General features: G+C 41.2%; 1 protein-coding gene across 2 annotated transcripts in view; it reads left to right on the top strand.

Moving 5' to 3' along the window:
• Window positions 1-1,854: 1,854 nt before the first annotated feature.
• The window catches only part of LOC147338790 (b(0,+)-type amino acid transporter 1-like), a 35,731-nt gene continuing 18,675 nt past the window's right edge, over window positions 1,855-18,910 (top strand). The window contains exons 1-4 of one of the 2 annotated variants that reach the window (XM_086278976.1): window positions 1,855-1,991; window positions 2,966-3,084; window positions 14,017-14,164; window positions 15,227-15,469. In XM_086278976.1, coding sequence (XP_086135102.1) covers window positions 2,980-3,084; window positions 14,017-14,164; window positions 15,227-15,469 — 496 coding nt within the window. In that variant the 5' untranslated portion in view covers window positions 1,855-1,991; window positions 2,966-2,979. The remainder of the gene's footprint in view (window positions 1,992-2,965; window positions 3,085-14,016; window positions 14,165-15,226; window positions 15,470-18,910) is intronic. The other variant, XM_086279041.1, reaches the window with a different exon arrangement.

Raw genomic sequence — 18,910 nt, 5'->3', positions numbered from 1 at the left:
ACACAATTCCAGTAAAACTGAATGCCTGACGTAAACACGTGAATTTCCCCATTCATTTATGTAATGAGTCAGCATGTGGTAAAAGTCCAAGGGAGATGGCAACCACCACCACCACAACCTCCACAACAACCACCACAACAACTACAACCACATTTTATTTTTTTACAGATACTAGTATTTTTTTTATTTGACTCTATGCGTCTATCTCTGTGCCGCTTTAAGACTGAACCCCCCCATCCTGTGGAGCTAATAAAGGATTATTTCATCTTATCATGTCTTATCTGAACCACAGTTATCATTATTGCAAATCCCCTAAGAGTCATAGTCCATCATCTCTTAAAACAGATGCGTATGAAATGACATAATTAAACAGGTCATTGTCTGCCCTTATCACAAGGCACAACAATTCTGCAATGTTCACTTTTGTTAAGGCATTTGTTTGAATTTGCACTTACATTTACATCACAGATCATACAAGATTATTCACATAAGACATAATATGATCCTATATATGTTGGGTCTGTGTTTCCACAAGCCCCGGTAATTCTAGAGACTTATTCATCATGAAGAAAACAAGACAGTCGATCGATCAATTATTTGCGCAAGGGAGGCCTCGTCTGTGTCCACCACGAAAATGACCTCTAGATCTGACCTCCACCTGCTGCCTTTTATTGAGAGACAGTTCACACAAAACACGTCAGAACAAAGCCACGCCCCCTTGGTTCCAAGACAAGGCATTGTATGTATATGTGTGAACTTCTGTATCTAAGTAAGTGTGTGTGTGCGTGTGTGTGTGTGCGTGCGTGTGCGTGTGTGTGTGTGTGTGTGTGTGTGTGTGTCAGACCTCCTGCTGACCAAAGGGTCGTAAACGCAGGAAGCTTACATCAAAAGCACAAGGATGTGTCTGTGATAAAAGACTACAGCTCCCCACCTAGAACCTCGAGAATCTGGGGGGAAGGACAGTGAAATTTCTTTCATCAGAGTTAAAACAATGTACAAATGGTAAACATAAAAATGACAAACATTTAACAATTCACTCTAACAATATACAAAGCTTTCTCATTTTTAGCTTGATTCACTCATTTCATTGAATATTAATGTCTGTAATAGAATCTGTGGATGTCATAATGAAGCAAAGATTTGTATAATAATATCTGAAGGTATATTTAAAGGTGACCTAGTCAGAGCTAACTTTACAGCCTAAAATACATGTTCTTTCAGAGGTAAAAGAACATGTATAGTGGAAAGGGAATGTCAAACACACAAACTCACAAATGTTCAAGCACACAACTGCAGGGGTGTCACATATCCTTATCAAAGAGGCATTGTGAAGGAAGTCAGGCTAGGTAAACTCAGAAGGAAGGAATTCTTTCAGAGTATCAAAAAACAAAACAGAAAAAAACGTAATAGGTGTTTTGGTTGTGTCACTTTTAGTTTCTTACTGGGATTCTTGGAGTGCTCACTGAGTAACAGATTAAGTGATCTCCCTCAAGAAACAAAAGGGTATAAATTAAATGAAATAAAGCTTATCATGTGATTTTCTTTTTTTATGGTTATAGTATTGCCGTCAGACTCTCACTCTATTCTTACTCTCAGTTACTGTTTTACAAAGTTGGGGAGCTGCATATGTATAAAATTTTGCTATTGCACAATATTATGAGTTAAGAAAATCTGCTGTGTAATTCAAAGCAGTACCTTTTTAAAGCTTCTGCTCAATAGATTTCATGAAGCTAGAACTTCGCCTTAACCCATCCCCCTTCTCATGTAGAGCTGTCCAATCACATTTGGGAACCTCCCACCAGAGGAGTTACTCAGTCTCATGGAGATTTTTGTCTTTTCCCCCCCAATTTTCATCAGACATTTCTGCTCTACTTCACTGAACTTAGCTTAACATAATTTGCGTGTTCACAATACTGCACCTGGGTTTGGAAAAGCTGCATTCAAGGTTCATGGACCAACATTGAGGTTTTTGTTTTCTTCAAGTAAGTTAAGTAAGTTAAAACATGTTTTTTAAATGTGCATTTCTTTATAATCATGTATTACATAGTATGTGATAGTGGTGATGCAGAGCTACTGTTAAATGTAATTACATTCAAGCAATTCTTTCCTACAATTTGTATTTAAATATTATCACTGAGTGTCAGAGTAAGACACATTTCCGCTCTCCCCATTCTTTTTATAATGTTTGACTTACTGCCGGTCTGTACCAGTTCTCCTAGTATGACTAAGTTGGAGTCTATGTTTACAATAGTAATATATTCACAGTTTTTCCCAGTTAAAAAGCATATGAAGCATATGAGCTGATCATTACTGCACTAAAGAGCACCAAATCCAAATTTTACAAAATCCAAATTTTACAAATCACAAAAAATCACTAAAATTAACCCTTTGACTCTCAAATAGTTAATGAATGTTAAGGATTACAGTTAATACAGCTCTAAGGGACATTTGTTAAAAATTGCTATTATATTTGTTTAAAAGCTCCACACAAACAATGCTTACATGCTGAATCACCTTATAATAAACTTAAAATCAACCCAAAACCCTTCTAAAGATATTTCAGTGATCTCTTTAAGGCTGTTATTGAGCTGCTCTATTGATGATTAGTCTAAGATATCACTGCATGAGGTTAATACTGTAGTGAAACTCTTTAAAATCAAAATTTGTGCAATTCAGCCATATCTGTTCCTGGTAATGTAATTAAATCTGTAAGATTATGGGAATCAATTTGTGAACAAATTTAGTTTTGATTTGGCTTTGAGTGGATTTTTAGTGAGCTCTTGTTTCTGAGAGTCACTGTGTATCTTGATGAAAGGGAACATTTACTGCCCATGGAAGAGCATAGTTTTCCCTCTAAACGTTATCATGTCATGATAACCTTTTATAGGGACAACAAAGATGTGTTTCCTGTAAAAGTTAATGCAAGTGGTCTGTAATGTGTGTCAACACTTATGTTACCTCATAGACCAGTGTGTTGCTATGGATGAAAGTGGAATAAGGAAGAGAAAGGAGTCACAGAATGGCTCCACTGACCTTACCAAAGACAACAAGGAGGTGGTGAAGGCCGTTGCCCTTCAAAAAGATGTAAGTATGAACCAGTGTGCTTGACTTTTATATACATGCAGGTTCCTGAGAACAAGTCTCACTAAATTTTCACACTAAAGGATCATCCTTACCTTTTACAATAATAGAGCCTTGGAACTGAGTACCAGGCAGTACCACAGCAAGCGTCTCTACAGATTAACTCCATAATCATCCACTCAGCAGTGCAATCCAGACCCCTAATAAGCTCCATAAGACCTAAAATAAACTTATGGGAACTGAAAGGTTTTCTCAGGTTAAAATAGGATTATTATGATAGTCGTTGCTCTCATCCTGGAAAAGTCCATTCACACATATTTTCCTGCAGACTTCTGTAATTCTCTTTCTGGCATAAAGAAAAGTCACTGGCTTTGTATCTTTATATCAAGCCCCACCAGATCGCTGTTTATTTTAATAGATTTTTAAGATTTTACCCAATGTTTGCATCCTTATATCCTCAGGTAGGGCCCTTCTGGGAGGCCGTCTCACATTTGAAGCATAAATCTAAAAGTGACCACACCCTAGGCTTTAGAATGACCTACCTGAAGAGATAAGGCTTGGAAAATCAGTTACTTTGGTCTCTTCTTTAAACACATTTTATAGACTTGTTTTTATGTGATATTGCTTTTTTATTGCTTCTTCAATCAATCAATCAATCAATCAATCAATCAATCTTTATTTATAAAGCACTTTTCATACAAAAAAAATGTAGCACAAAGTGCTTTACATGGTTAAAAGCAGCTCACCCCACCCTCCAACTCACTCCCCACACTCTCATTAACATAAACGATGTGAATACACGCACATCTTCCCCCCCCCCACACACACACAAACACGTAATTCTGCTGCGTGTCTTCTTTTATTATATCGGCATTTACAGTCATGGTAAAAGTAACCCTCCATCAATCCTAATTCAAGACAGTAAAAAAAAAAATCCAGTCCTTACCAGGTACTAAAATGATTTAAATAAACATTAAATGAACAACAACACATAGCATATTATAATGTTTCATTATTTATTTACCAAAAACTGAGCCAAAATGCAGAAGCAGTTTGTGGACAAACTAAGTACACCCAATGATTCAGTATCTTGTAGAACCACTTTTATTTGCCATAACTTGAAGTAATTATTATCTTATTGGTCTCTCACATTATTGTGGAGGATTTTTTTTTACCTAATTTTCTTTACAATATTGCTTCAGTGCTCTAAAGTTTGTAGGTATTTGTTTATGCAGCTTTTCAATTAGGTTCAAGACTTAGACAGGGAACTTCAGCACCTTGATTAGTTTCTTTTTTTCAGCCACTTTGTTACAGATTTGCTGATGTGTTTGGGGTCATTCTCCTGGCTCATGACTCACTTTTGGTCAAGCTAGCTGTTGGACAGATAAATCTGACTCTAGAATACTTTTGTATACAGGAGTTAGCGGTTGACTAAATGACTACAAGGTGCCCAAGTCCTGTGGCTGAGTCACCCAAACCATTACCCTTCCACTAGTGTGCTAAACATTTGTCAAAAGTTGTTTGTGTTGATATGGTGTGCCTAAAGGACATTTTTACCCTACAATTTCACCTGGCAACCCATGCAACTTGTCAAACTTCAGCTATGCTGCCATGTTCTTTTTAGATACAAAATGCTTTTTCCTTCCTAAAATAAACTTATGGGAACTGAAAGGTTTTCTCAGGTTAAAATAGGATTATGATAGTCGTTGCTCTCATCCTGGAAAAGTCCATTCACACATATTTTCCTGCAGACTTCTGTAATTCTCTTTCTGGCATAAAGAAAAGTCACTGGCTTTGTATCTTTATATCAAGCCCCACCAGATCGCTGTTTATTTTAATAGATCTTTAAGATTTTACCCAATGTTTGCATCCTTATATCCTCAGGTAGGGCCCTTCTGGGAGGGCCCTAAAAGTGACCACACCCTAGGCTTTAGAATGACCTACCTGAAGAGATAAGGCTTGGAAAATCAGTTACTTTGGTCTCTTCTTTAAACACATTTTATAGACTTGTTTTTATGTGATATTGCTTTTTTATTGCTTCTTAATTGTCTTCTTTTATTATATCGGCATTTACAGTCATGGTAAAAGTAACCCTCCATCAATCCTAATTCAAGCAGCGCTCGCAAAATTTTTCCAGTCGGGCTACCAAAATCTAACTCAGCCCTGCCCGTCGGGCTATCATAGGAAGGAAAATATATGTCTATGCTTTTGCATTCTTTCGCCAATGTAGCTGAGTAATTATGTCATTGGCATCGATGAGCCACTGTCAATATGTGACATATTGAAATTGCGTTTGAATTTGCGCTTGTTTTTTGCTTTCACTTTCATTTTGCAATTGTGCGAACGGTGTGTAGAGAGCAGCAGCACTGATTGGTGAGTGACGATTAATTGCGCACCAATTCCTCTGACATCGTCTTATCACTCATTAGCTTACTATTCAAAAGTGACAAGTGAAATCTCTCGCAGCAAGCTTAAACATGTGAGAGGTTGAGTGTGCAAAGAATCGCTGACCGTTATGTAAGTACGTGTGTAAAAGCAGCAGGATTTACGCTGGTATTTTAGTTCTGCTCAGCCAAATAAGACAGGTCAGGGTGAAGAAGGGGCAGCCAAAGAAAAGCTTACCACAAAACGGAAAAGTTAGGACAAATCAGACTATGAGGCAAAAAGAAAGCGCAGCTTTTTTGGTTTCATGGACAAAAGAATTTCTGTGGCTGGAATATGACAAGCTAAATAACATGATGTTCTGCCAGGCGTGTTGTGAGTTTCATTTGATTTCTGAGTCGACAAGCGCCTTTGTTACTGGGACCAGTAATTTTAAGAAAGACCCCATCAGAACCCATGAGAAATGCAAGAAATGCATTATTGCCCAGTCTGCAGTATCTTTCCCAGAACAAACAGCAATTGCAAAAAAACATACTAAAAATAAACCAAGCACAACAAGAACTCCTGAAAAAGCTGTTTAGAACAGCGTGCTATATTGGAAAGAGTGAACTACTATTGGCAAAATTTAGCAGTCTTTGCAAACTTCAAAAAGCAAATGGCCTAGATCTTGGTTCCACTTGCCTCTTACCCATGACTTCAGTGGAAATTTCAGATTCAGGATCTGACACAGACTGATTCTTACAAGTTCATAGAAATTTCTGTTCAATTTGAACCAAGTATTTGAGTTGATGGTTGTAATTTTTATACAGTTGTTGTGATTTGTATTTTAACATTTTTTTTGATTCATTTTTGTTTCCATTACAATATTATACATTAAAGTATAATATTGTAACGGAAACAAAACATTAAAAAATTGCTTTCTTTTTTATTCGGGCTACTAAATTTATTTTGGGCTACCAAAAACTGAAGAATGCCTGCCCGAATGGCTACCAGAGATTTTGAAATTTTGCGAGCCTTGTCAAGACAGCAAAAAAAATATCCAGTCCTTACCAGGTACTAAAATGATTTAAATAAACATTAAATGAACAAAACACATAGCATATTATACTGTTTCATTATTTATTTACCAAAAACTGAGCCAAAATGCAGAAGCAGTTTGTGGACAAACTAAGTACACCCAATGATTCAGTATCTTGTAGAACCACTTTTATTTGCCATAACTTGAAGTAACTATTATCTTATTGGTCTCTCACATTATTGTGGAGGATTTTTCCACCTAATTTTCTATACAATATTGCTTCAGTGCTCTAAAGTTTGTAGATATTTGTTTATGCAGCTTTTCAATGAGGTTCAAGACTTAGACAGGGAACTTCAGCACCTTGATTAGTTTCTTTTTTCAGCCACTTTGTTACAGATTTGCTGATGTGTTTGGGGTCATTCTCCTGGTTCATGACTCACTTTTGGCCAAGCTAGCTGTTGGACAGATAAATCTGACTCTAGAATACTTTTGTATACAGGAGTTAGTGGTTGACTAAATGACTACAAGGTGCCTAAGTCACCTAAACCATTACCCTTCCACTAGTGTGCTAAATATTTGTCAAAAGTTGTTTGTGTTGATATGGTGTGTCTAAAGGACATTGTTCCCTAACAATTTCACCTGGCAACCCATGCAACTTTTCAAACTTTAGCTGTGTTGTCATGTTCTTTTTAGATACAAAAGGCTTTGTGTCACGATCTGAGGAGACAGACCGTGCGGTGGTGTGTGTGGTGGACCCCGGTGCGAATACAAGAGAGCAGGTTTCAAACAAAGCAGAAATACTGTGACTAAACTGAACTTAAACTAAACTGGAAGCAGATACTGATAAGCTATGAAGACTAAGAAAACCATGAAGATGACTGTAAAGACTGGCCGTGAGGACATGGAGGGTGGGAACACAGACGACGCAACACAGACTGCATGAAACACAGAGACTAAATACACATGAGGGATGATCAGGGGAAGTGGCCACACATGGGAGCACAGCTGACACACATGAACCTAAAGACAGGACAGGAGAAGTGAAACTAAATACACTGACATTGAATACAGACTTTCAAAGTAAAACAGGAAACATGGAGATTAGACATGACATGAACTAAACATAACCACGCATGACAGGTAGACGCACGAACCAGGGAGACTGAGTACAGGGAGATGACATAAACAACTAAGAAACAAAGGGCTAAACAGCACCCTAGAAATTAACTAGACGAACTAAGCTAAAGCATAAATGAATACAAAAGATACATAAAACTCAACACGGGGTCACACGACCCAGGACCATGACACTTTGTCCTTCCAACCCTTCTACACAAACCATGTTTGTATAGTCTTTTTCAAATCGCACTGTCATGATCCGCAACATTTAACATGCTAGCGGAGGCCTGTGGATTCTGAGATGCAGCTCTTGTTTTTTGGGGGGTCTTTTTTCACCTTAGGGTGAATTTTCTGGAATATTCACTCTTGAAAACATTGGGAAGTGTCTTGAAACCTCAGATTTATTGGTAGTAATAATTGATTCTTTAACATGTTTACTAATGTCTTTCCTTTACAGCATTGTGTTATCAGACACTTGAATGCTTCAGACCCACAACTTGACAATGTTTCTGCTCTTAGAAGTGGTCATACTTGCTGATGATCAGTTAATTGTGTAAAAGTGTATTTGATCATTGGCAGTTGGCTGGTACTCAATTCTCACTGAATGAGGTATACTTAGTTTTCTATTATTATTATTTTTTATATACTGCTTTTTGAATTTTGGCTTAATTTTTGTTAAATAAATGAAAAAGTATAATGTTTTGTGAAACCATTTTTTCCTATTAAAACAATTAGAATTGAAAGAGTGTGTAATTTTTATTTTATTTTTTCATATTGATTGTGTGACATTCCTCCTGTGTTCTTACTGTTAGTGGAATGTAAGCTGAACTAGTTAATTATCTCTTTGGTCCCACGGACACTGGTCAGTGACCTGGATTCAATAACCCCAGGATGTGTCGTTCCTGTTTTTCTTTATTAATCAATACAATATAATAAATATAGTATCAAGTTAGGTTTGCCTTTAGCCAGTTTACATTACTCATGCTGGTTTACTTGTGAAAATGTAATAGGATTAGCCAAATTCTTGGAAAATACTAACTGAAAACTCAGAGGTTGTTGGTTGTTGGTTGTTGTGTTGATCTTTGGATCCTCCTCCAAAATTATTATGATGATATCAGATCAACACCAACAAAGGGATATCAGGGTGTGTGCTGACATGCCTCTGAAACATTGTGGTCAAGGTGGTGTCTTTGAATGTGCAAACTAAAGTGGTGGTCATCCTTTTTATGAAGACGGGACCATACTCTGTATCCTCCCTTACAAGATGCATGCAAGGGTACAAAAGAGAAGAGTCTGCCCCTTTGTTGGACCTCAGATTCAGAATAAAAAATGTGGTTTCACTCTGGTTGAGGAACATTAAACCAGCTCTTTGCTCCTCTCAAGGATACTTGGGAAATTTCTAAACAAGTATAGAGATGACAAGCCTCTCTGTTTTTTTTTTTCATGACTGGGTAAGGCTGTATGAGATCCACAGAAAGATCTGGAACACTTTTGCAGTGATTTAGACAAAGTACAAGTTTAGTGTATTACCCTTATCTCTAGCCTCATCTATCTATAGTGACTAAAAAATGAAATTACCTATAAAAGTGACATTGCTGTTTGTTTTCACATGTTGTGAGATGTGAGAATTTTGCCTTTAATGATAAGGGACTTCTTCATCTTTAATTTAGTCTTTAGCAGCTTACTCTGCCTCACTCAACGTGGCAATGTAATGATATCTGATTCAACCAGTTCTTGAGTTTGTTAACTGCTGCTGTCAACCAACTTAAAATCAAAATATGACACGGAAATGGTGCATCAACTATTTCCACTATTATTTTATTTATTTATTTATTTTTTTGCCTGTCCCGTTTGGCTCTTTTGCCATCAGAATTATTGTCTAAAGGCAAAGAAAGATGCCCAACGGATTTACTTTACCAAATTGACCATCCCAGCCTTGCCATAATGGTCCATTTGATTCACCTTTTATTGTTTATTTTATTTTCACTTGCTGAATACGGGACAGACTTGACTGGGGGAAAGAAGGGGAGAAAGAAAGAGGGAAAGGGAAACAGCTGAGAAGAGGGACGGGGGAGAAGGGCAAAAGACAAAAACCAACAGAATAAGCAGGAAAAAAAAAGAAAAAGAAAATGCATATATCGATCACCTGGATCACCTGTTGAGAAAGAAAAAAGAAAACAAGCAGAAGAGAACAAGAGTAATAGAATAAACAACATCACAATGATATATGGGAATATGACAGTAAATACAAAATATTAAACATTATTGTGCAGCACATAAGATCAACAGAACACAGTGTGCTTTGAGGTAGGAGCCAAAAAGGGTGTAGTTTGTGGGTGTGATCACCCGTGTGTACTAGAGATGGACCGATCCGATATTACGTATCGGTCCGATACTGACCTAAATTACTGGATCGGATATCGGAAAAAAATAAAAAATGTAATCCGATCCATTAAATATCACGAAAGCACCTCACAAAACTTGCAACACGCCGTAACTCACCTCAGAACGTTAGCACTCGGAGCAGTATGCATCACGTGATAGAGCGGCTGTGGCATGCGGGACCTGTCGGTGGTCTGGATAGCATGTGGAGCTTCGCTAGCAACCCGGCATTTCATCTCCGACAAAGTTATCCCCGAGAGAAGTAAAGCAAGTGTGTAAGTCCATCTCTGAATGTTTGTAAAGCATTCCTGCGTTAAGCTTAACAAACGATATATGGAACGACTGCCTCTTCTCGCTGCTACTTCAATCATGAAACTGCTTAATGATCAGCTGATCGGCTTTTCTGTCGCGAGTCCGTCTCTCTTGTTTGTTTTTGGCCCACTTTGCACCAGAAAGAGGAAACCAGCGGCTGAACAACAGCAGCAGGTTTAAGCTTGATCAGCTGTTGTTAGAATGTATTTAATATTACTTTCTACACCAGGATCTTTTTCTACGTAGCTGACGGCTGGTAACTGTGCAGGGGCGGATCTAGCAAAGTTTAGCCAGGGGGGCCGATAGGGCATTAACAGGGAAAAGGGGGCACAAAGACATACTTTTCTTTCTTATTCTCATTTAAAATGTCTAGCTTTTAATAAATAATTATCTGACACCCAAAGTTTTAATTTGATGTAAAATGAATAGAAGTCAATTACTGTATATAGTGACTATTAAGTCTAATATATATATACCCTAGTAAGCTATAGTACTTTTTCCTTTGGGAAGGTACCATCTGTGCAGTCTGCAATTTTGTTGAAGAAAGATGTTGAATCTATTTAATATTTCTTGAAAAATAATTGATTTCTGTGCATTTTTTTTCACACTGCATCAAATTAAGGTTGATTACGTTGATTAAGCATCATGAGGTGGAGTGTGAGGGGTGGTTCCCTATTTTTTATTTATTTATTTTTGTTGTTGCTGGGAGTTGGAACCCTATTAGTTAGGTTGCTTAATATTTACGCTAAGTACTCTTTAAAATACCAGAATAGGGAGGATGGTGTAGGTTTAAGTTTATTAGATTGATCAGTATTGCTGAACTATGAAATATCTTTTTTTTGCATACAGGTATAACAGAATAGCTTTAGTGTAGTTGTTGTTTTAAACTTGAGTATGAACTTATACAAAATGCAGCAAGATATTTAAAAAAAAACAGTTTTGTTGATTAAAAAACATTATATCGGATTCATATCGGTATCGGCAGATATCCAAATTTATGATATCGGTATCGGTATCGGACATAAAAAAGTGGTATCGTGCCATCTCTAGTGTGTACACCTGTGAGCATGGACGCGCTTGTTTTTTTAAAAGGGTCCTTCATGTAATGATCTGCTAGAGGGTGTGGGGGGGCCACAGCCCCGTCCTCCAGGGCATGAAGCAGGTATGAAGGAGATCAAAACTCCAGACATCCAGAGGCCCTCAGAACACAAGAGACCAAGGAAGACCAACAGAGGGGCAGCCGCGCCACTGTCCCAGAAAGAGCTGAGGAGAGTCCCAGATGAGGGCTCACTCAGCAGCCGCGGAGCAGAAGCCAGGGGGGGTTGCAGTGACGTGCCCGTGAGCTCCGCCGGCAGCCAGCTGTGCCTGAGTGACCGAGCCCCAGGCCGAGAGGCCGAGGGCACCCCACCTCCGAAGTGGCCCGAGCGAGCCCCAGGCTCCAGGCCCCGATAAGCGGCCGCCAAGGAGTGAGCCGGTGTGTACCCGGACGCCCACCCCCAGACACAAAGAACCACCAATGCACCGACACCTGAGGGAGTCCGCCACTGGCAGGGGAAGTGGTGGTGGGGGGAGATAGGCGTCCAAACCTTGGAGGGCCTGAGATGTCCCCAGAGAGGTGGCGTCTGACACCCAACCTGACATATAGACACAGACATACAGGCACACACAGATACAAACATCCATTCCCACCCTCATGCTCTCATATGCACTTACTCCACACTCAACCAACGTGGAGACAGACATAAAGAGACGCTGTACACACAATCACACTCCCCAAGCGTACTCTACGAACCGGGTCTAGGTACCCTTGCCCCTGGAGGGGGAACTGCACCCAGACCCAGGTGGTGTTACCCTTTTCCCTGCGGTGGGGGGAGGCAGACCGCCCCGACTCCGCAGCAGCAGGGAGGCCCCACACTCCAGACCGCAGTCGGACGGCCAACTCCTCCTCCTAGCCCCCCCGCTCCAGCAGGCCGCAGAGAATGGGGGTGAGAGAAGACTCCAAACCTCCCTCCACCCGCTCATTGTAGTGTTGATGCATGTGTGTTCTAAGGTGCATTTAAAACCCAGGAGGGCATGGAGCTACCTGCCAGAGAGCAGCAGGTAAGCGCATAGTCCCTCCTGCTAGCCCTCAATGTCTACGTGTATTTAAAATTGAGAGGTGGGCAACGACGCCAGGGGTGAGGTGTACACCCTGATGGTAATTTGGATTCCGTGTATCGTGCCCACCCCCAAGATCCTATATGTATGTGTAATGAGAGTGTGAGTAATGTGAATGTCTAAGTTGTGGGATAAAATTGAGGCAGAGGCAGCCAGAAGGGGACAGGGGGGTAGCCTCCTCTGCACCCTGGTGACATACCCCTACTCCAAGGCCCTGCATGTGTGGGTGGTTGTGGTGGAGCGGGAAGAGGGAGGCAGCTGGAGATGGGGAGGGAAGGAAGGGAGGGGCAGGTAACCCCTCCCTGGGGCCAGCTCCCCCGCTGACCCCAGTAGGCACCCCCATACTCCGCGACCCGCCAGGGAAAGGGGGCCCAGGCCCATCCAGACCGGGGCCCAGTGCAGCAGCGCCCCCCGGCCCCACAGAGCCCAGGACAGTCCACCCAACCCCACCACAGAGAAAACTGCACCCACACCACCATCCACTCATAAGACAATAGACGCCCAGGCTGAGATCTTCCTCCACCTCTCCTGTATCTCCCCCTCCTGCAGAGAGAGTTCCTGAAGAGCGGAAAGCTCCTGCAAGATGTGACAATATCCCCCACCAGTTGAAGAGCCCCCCAGGTGGCTCGACGCACCGGCGGCACCCTGCGCCAGGCCCCCATGCACCCACCCGCCCACAACCCCGGCAACACACCAACCAGGACCCAAGATTCAGAATGAAAAATGTGGTTTCACTCTGGTTGAGGAACATTAAACCAGCTCTTTACTCCTCTCAAGGATACTTGGGAAATTTCTAAACAGGTATAGAGATGACAAGCCTCTCTGGGTTTTTTTTTTTCATGACTGGGTAAGGCTGTATGAGATCCACAGAAAGATCTGGAACACTTTTGCAGTGATTTAGACAAAGTACGAGTTTAGTGTGTGAATGTGTGTGTGAATGGGTGGATGACTGGATGTGAAAAGCGCTTTGGGGTCCTTAGGGACTAGTAAAGCACTATATAAATACAGGCCATTTACCATTTAGTGCATTCTTACCCTTATCTCTTGCCTGATATACTTATGGTGACTAAAAAATGAAATTACCTATAAAAGTGGCATTGATGTTTGTTTTCACATGTTGTGAGATAAGATAAGATAAGATAACCTTTATTAGTCCCACACGTGGGAAATTTGTTTTGTCACAGCAGATGTGAGGATTTTGCCTTTAATGATAAGGGACTTCTTCATCTTTAATTTAGTCTTTAGCAGCTTACTCTGCCTCACTCAGCGTGGCAACGTAATGATGTCTGATTCAACCAGTTCTGGAGTTTAACTGCTGCTGTCAACCAACTTAAAATCAAAATATGACACGGAAATGGTGCATCAACTATTTCCACTATTATTTCAGATCCCAAGAGCTGAAGCACAGCCACGCATTAAACGGTGTTGCTAAAAAAATTATTATTTTATAATATAATTATGATGTTATAGAACACATGGGAATGATAGTTTCCTGAAAACAGTTACTGACATTAAATAACTGAAAAAACACATTAATATTTTTTATTTTCCATGTGCTTGCTTAGGTTGGTCTGCTGAGTGGCATTTGTCTCATTGTGGGGACTATGATTGGCTCAGGCATTTTCATTTCCCCAAAGTCTGTTTTGCTGTACTCGGGAGCTGTGGGACCTTGCCTCCTAATCTGGACTGCTTGCGGCGTGTTATCTACTCTTGGTGAGACCAACATTTTAACTCATATTTCATTGTATTCGGCAACCAGTTCTGTTGCTATATCAGGAATCTAATATTCTTTTCAAGTCATGTAGACAAATAATGATGGTCAGAATAGGAACAAGCTCACACAGTATCACCTTTTGTTTTCTGCCAGGAATATAATTTTTCATTGTGGAAGATGTTTTTACTGGCTGTTGAAGTCAAAATCGTTATTGTGAGGATTTTTAGTGCACATTAGTCTTCAGATTAATTAAGCTCACAGATACAAAGGAGATGTTCCCGAAAAGCGTAAAGAACATCGTTGTTTTATCACTCAGACACTGAACTGTTTGATGTGAGAAAACAATTAAATGGGGAAAAAATAACAAAAGATGTCTGATCTAAGTCAGTTAAATTTTTGTTTTGTACTGTTTATACTAGCACACGCTATTTAGTATGGCTTTAGTTTGTATTTCAGTTATGTTGTATTTAGATTTTGATTATTGTAGTTTGACAGAGTTTTATATAAAATGGGTTCCATCTAATCTGGATTTCCTGAATCTAATTATATGGATCTGAAGATATACTTTCTGGTCAACCTAACTTGAAAGCCCAGAAATTGGGTGGCACACTGGTGAAGTGTGTGTGTGTGTGTGTGTGTGTGTGTGTGTGTGTGTGAGAGAGTGTGTGTGTGTGTCTACATATCTATATCTCTATATCTCTATATCTATCTATATAGATATATATCTATATCTATCTATATATCATATATTACATATATTTCTGGAAGCACAAGCACCTGCAATGTAATGCAAAAATTTAGAAAAAAAACAAATTTGAAACCATTTCTTTTGATCTTATTAAAACTAAAATAAGAGGTGAAGAGCATTGAAAATGAGAGCATAAGAAGCAAGGGAGATATAATGACAGCGATTGAGTGTGCCAAGCATATATGAGTGTCACAGACATGCAAGGTTTCTTACCACTGCTTTGAATACATGAACTCATACAAAGTTTTGAAAGTCCCTTCTTCTGTGTTGTTTTACAACTTTCCTTTCTGTGTTTTTGTGTGTGGCTGCATAGGAGCACTGTGTTATGCTGAACTTGGAACCATGATCACCAAATCAGGCGGCGAGTACCCCTATTTCATGGAGGCTTTTGGCTCTATTGTTGCCTACCTTTACTCCTGGACAACTATTATGGTGTTAAAGCCTTCATCCTTTGCTATCATCACACTGAGCTTTGCAGAATATGCCTCTACTCCTTTCTACCCTGGCTGCTCTCCACCTCTAATTGTCACCAAGTGTCTAGCAGCAGCGGCTATATGTAAGTTCATGCTTAACAGCAATAAACTATACACAAGTACAGAGTCACTTTAGAAGCTCATACATGACTATACTTTATAATGGAAACCACAAAGTGATTGTGAAGACAATCGGTTTTCAGGCCACATTAGCCATTTCAAGCTAATGTGTGCCTTACTTTGTAAGGTGTCCAGAACGATGTCACTCTCCAATTTGCAGATGTAAAAAAAAATACTTTTATTGAAATTAAAATAATTAAAGCCAACTGTGATGCCTACACACAACTCAGACCACACAGTATTCTTGCTATGGGTTTTGTTACGGATTCAAATATTGGGGATGGATACAAGAGGAAAAACCAAAATAACAACACTGGTCCGGCCGGGTTGAGTCAAACGATGATTTTAATGATCACACGCGTGGGAGATGGACACCGTACGCAGACAGCATCAGATCTCAAAATGGTGGAGCATTGATCAAACTCTTATAGCCTCTAGTGGCCCCCACCTAATCATAAAAGCCTAAACATTCACATTCTTTCTCTCACACAGCGCCTAAGCTACGACCTTGGCTCCCTGTTTATCTGCTCCTGCTGAGATGGGGCAGAAAACTCCAGTATGTTCTGTTCTCTTCTAATCAGACAAATAAGGCGATGACTTTCTGCGAACAGTATTTCTTATAACTCAGCAGTATAATGCATCATAAAACAATATCATTCATTCACAATAAATCAGCAGTCTAATGTAATGCAAATCAGTTTAACAAATGCAATAGTTATCACCTTCTTCTAATTCAGGAGAATAATGCAAACTAAAACTACATAATAATTCACAATCTTTAATTAGGGGTATAACATGGCATAAAATAATATTATAATCCCACAGTTTCTTTTGTTTGTTACGCTTCCACAGTGTTTCGGGGTAAACACTTTCCAGCTGACTCCACTCTCCTGTCACCAGCTCCTTCTCACTCTGTCAGCTTCTGGCTGATGTACAAGATCGGTCACTTTACCCCCCTTACCTGCAGGGACAAAACGGCCAGCCCTCCATTCGAGGTGTCTGTTTGCAGGACAAAAAGGGAGGAAAAAAGTTAGGTGTGGGGACCTCCCCACAGAAGAGCTTCTTCACCTACACAAATGCCGCCTGACACCACTCCATCCACTGGACCAGATCTGGTTCACCCTTCCGGGCATGAACCTGTGGTAGTACACGACCAGCCCCAAGAACCGCCTCACCTCCTTCTTGGTCTTGGGACACGGGCAGGCTGTGATGGATGCTGTTTTCTCCATCTTTGGGTGCACCTGTCCGCCCCCAAAGTGGTACCCCAAATACTGGACCTCCCTCTGTTCAACTGCACACTTCTTCAGGTTGGATGTGAGCCCAGCTGCCTCAGGGACTCCAGGATCCCAGCCACCCATTGCACATGCACAAGCATGACTATGGATGATAACATCTTCCAGGTAGGCAGCAGGATATGAAGCGTGTGGACGCTACACCTGGTCTATGAGGCACTGGAAGGTGGCTGTGGCACTGAACAAGTCAAACGGAAGTGTTACAAATTGGTACAATCCTTACGGAGTGGAGAAGGACATTTTTTTCTTGGACTCTGCAGACAAGGGAATTTGCCAGTAGCCCTTGGTTAAATCCAGTGGCATGAAAAATTCAGCTGTGCCTGACTGGTCCAGAGCCTCGTTGTCCTGGGGCATGGGGTAGGCATCACATCATGACACTTCATTCACTTTGCAGTACAATACAGACCCATCTTTTTTCACCACAAGAACTATGGGGCTACACCACGTAGTGTGTGACTCTTCTATTATCCCCATTTTTATGTTCGGGTGTGTTTTATGTTCAGGTAACCTGTATGGCTGTGAACGCACCGTCACACCAGGCTGGGTTTCAAAATGGTGCTCTATGAGAGGTTCATACAGCCGGACAGGGGGCAAACACATCTGCAAACAACATCTGAGCCTTTTCTTAACCAGGCTCACCAGAAAGTCGGTTTCCACCTCTCTTCATGCTTGCACAATGTTGAGATGACATATTTGTGTGGCTCTTCCCCGACCGCACCACCTCACAGTTAATGTCCCGTAATCATCGTGTCCTTGTCACTTGGTGAGTAACATTAAGCTTAAAGAAGGAAGTAATAAAAGCACTTTGTCTCCTGGTGAAAATTGCCTGAGTCAGCGGTGTTGACGTTCCCGGATCTGGAGTATATTTTCCCCTGATAACCTCCTCAAAGTGTGCAGCTTTGCTCTCAGGTCCAGGATGCATTGAATCTCATTTTTGGCTTGGACCTTTCTTTCAGTTTTCTTTAATCAGGTGCAACATCCCCCGTGGCTTTCTGCCGAGGAGTAGCTCAAAGGCTGAAAGTCCTGTGGAGCCCTGGGGAGCCTTCCTCACTGCAAATAACAAAGGGTCTAACCAATGACCACAACTGCATTCATCCTCGTGAATGAACTTAAAGTCTTATTCAGTTACTCCACCAACCCGTCAGTTTGAGGGTGGTAGACGCAGGTCTGAACAGATTTAATGCCCAACAATTCCTACAACTCCTTAAGTGTGTGAGACATGAATGATGTGCCCTGATCAGTCAGTAATCTTTGGTGATCCCGACTCAGGAGATGACCTGAAACAGATAAGCATTCCAGGAGGTAATACCTGGAGTAGACCATCCACCGGATAGCCATTCGTATCACATCCCTAGCAAATTGTTCCCAGAAATAGGGGATAGACGTGAGTTATCTGCAGCCTTAACTGTATGCATTTTTCCTTTAAATTTTATATGCAGCGGTACAATGGGAAACTTGCGAAGATCCCCATGACCACAGTTCACCTCATCCACTCCGCCTTCACTAGTAGCCCATTCGCCATGGGGCATTATTGAAGGCAGAGTGGATTCGCCACCAGGGTTTAGTGGACCAGGGTCTGTGTACTATCCATGTCCACCAAAACCTAGCGTATACCCCCTTGACACCTTACTGGAATGCTGTATGTCCCTCTTTGACCAGGGGAGGGGTTTGGAGCCCCGGGTATGCGAAACACCTCAACAGACACTCCCGTTTCAGATCCCGGGCGCACTCCTTCCAGCACTCCAGGGCCTGGGCAAGCAGACCAGGTAAAAATTGGTTTGTTGCATGAAGCATCAGCGACCGCTCCACTGGGGAGGGGTCGGGGAGCCTCTGTCTGAGTGCTTGCATGAGCTGTGGTCTGGTAACTGGCTGGCTGTGGCTCTCTGCTCCCTTGGTCTGCGCAGCCAGGTGGTCCTCCGCAAGTGTGACCACAGCTTCCAAGCTTGCTGACCGATGGGAGCAGACCCATCGTGCCATTTCCCTGGGCAGCCCTTCAATGAACTGCTGCAGAACCACCAGTTCATGGTGGTTTCCCTCTGACGGCCTGGGCTACAGCCACCTCACTGCTGTGTCATTCAGTTTCCAGGACCACATGAACAGTTGTTCCACTAC

Source organism: Aulonocara sp. 'chitande type north' Nkhata Bay, linkage group LG1 (assembly GCF_057382095.1).
Source record: "Aulonocara sp. 'chitande type north' Nkhata Bay isolate Kocher_YH1m ecotype deep benthic linkage group LG1, A_spYH_male_GT1.1, whole genome shotgun sequence".
Classification (NCBI taxonomy): Eukaryota; Metazoa; Chordata; class Actinopteri; order Cichliformes; family Cichlidae; genus Aulonocara; species Aulonocara sp. 'chitande type north' Nkhata Bay.
Note: the sequence above shows the minus strand (reverse complement) of the source record. Positions and strands in the feature narration are given on the sequence as shown.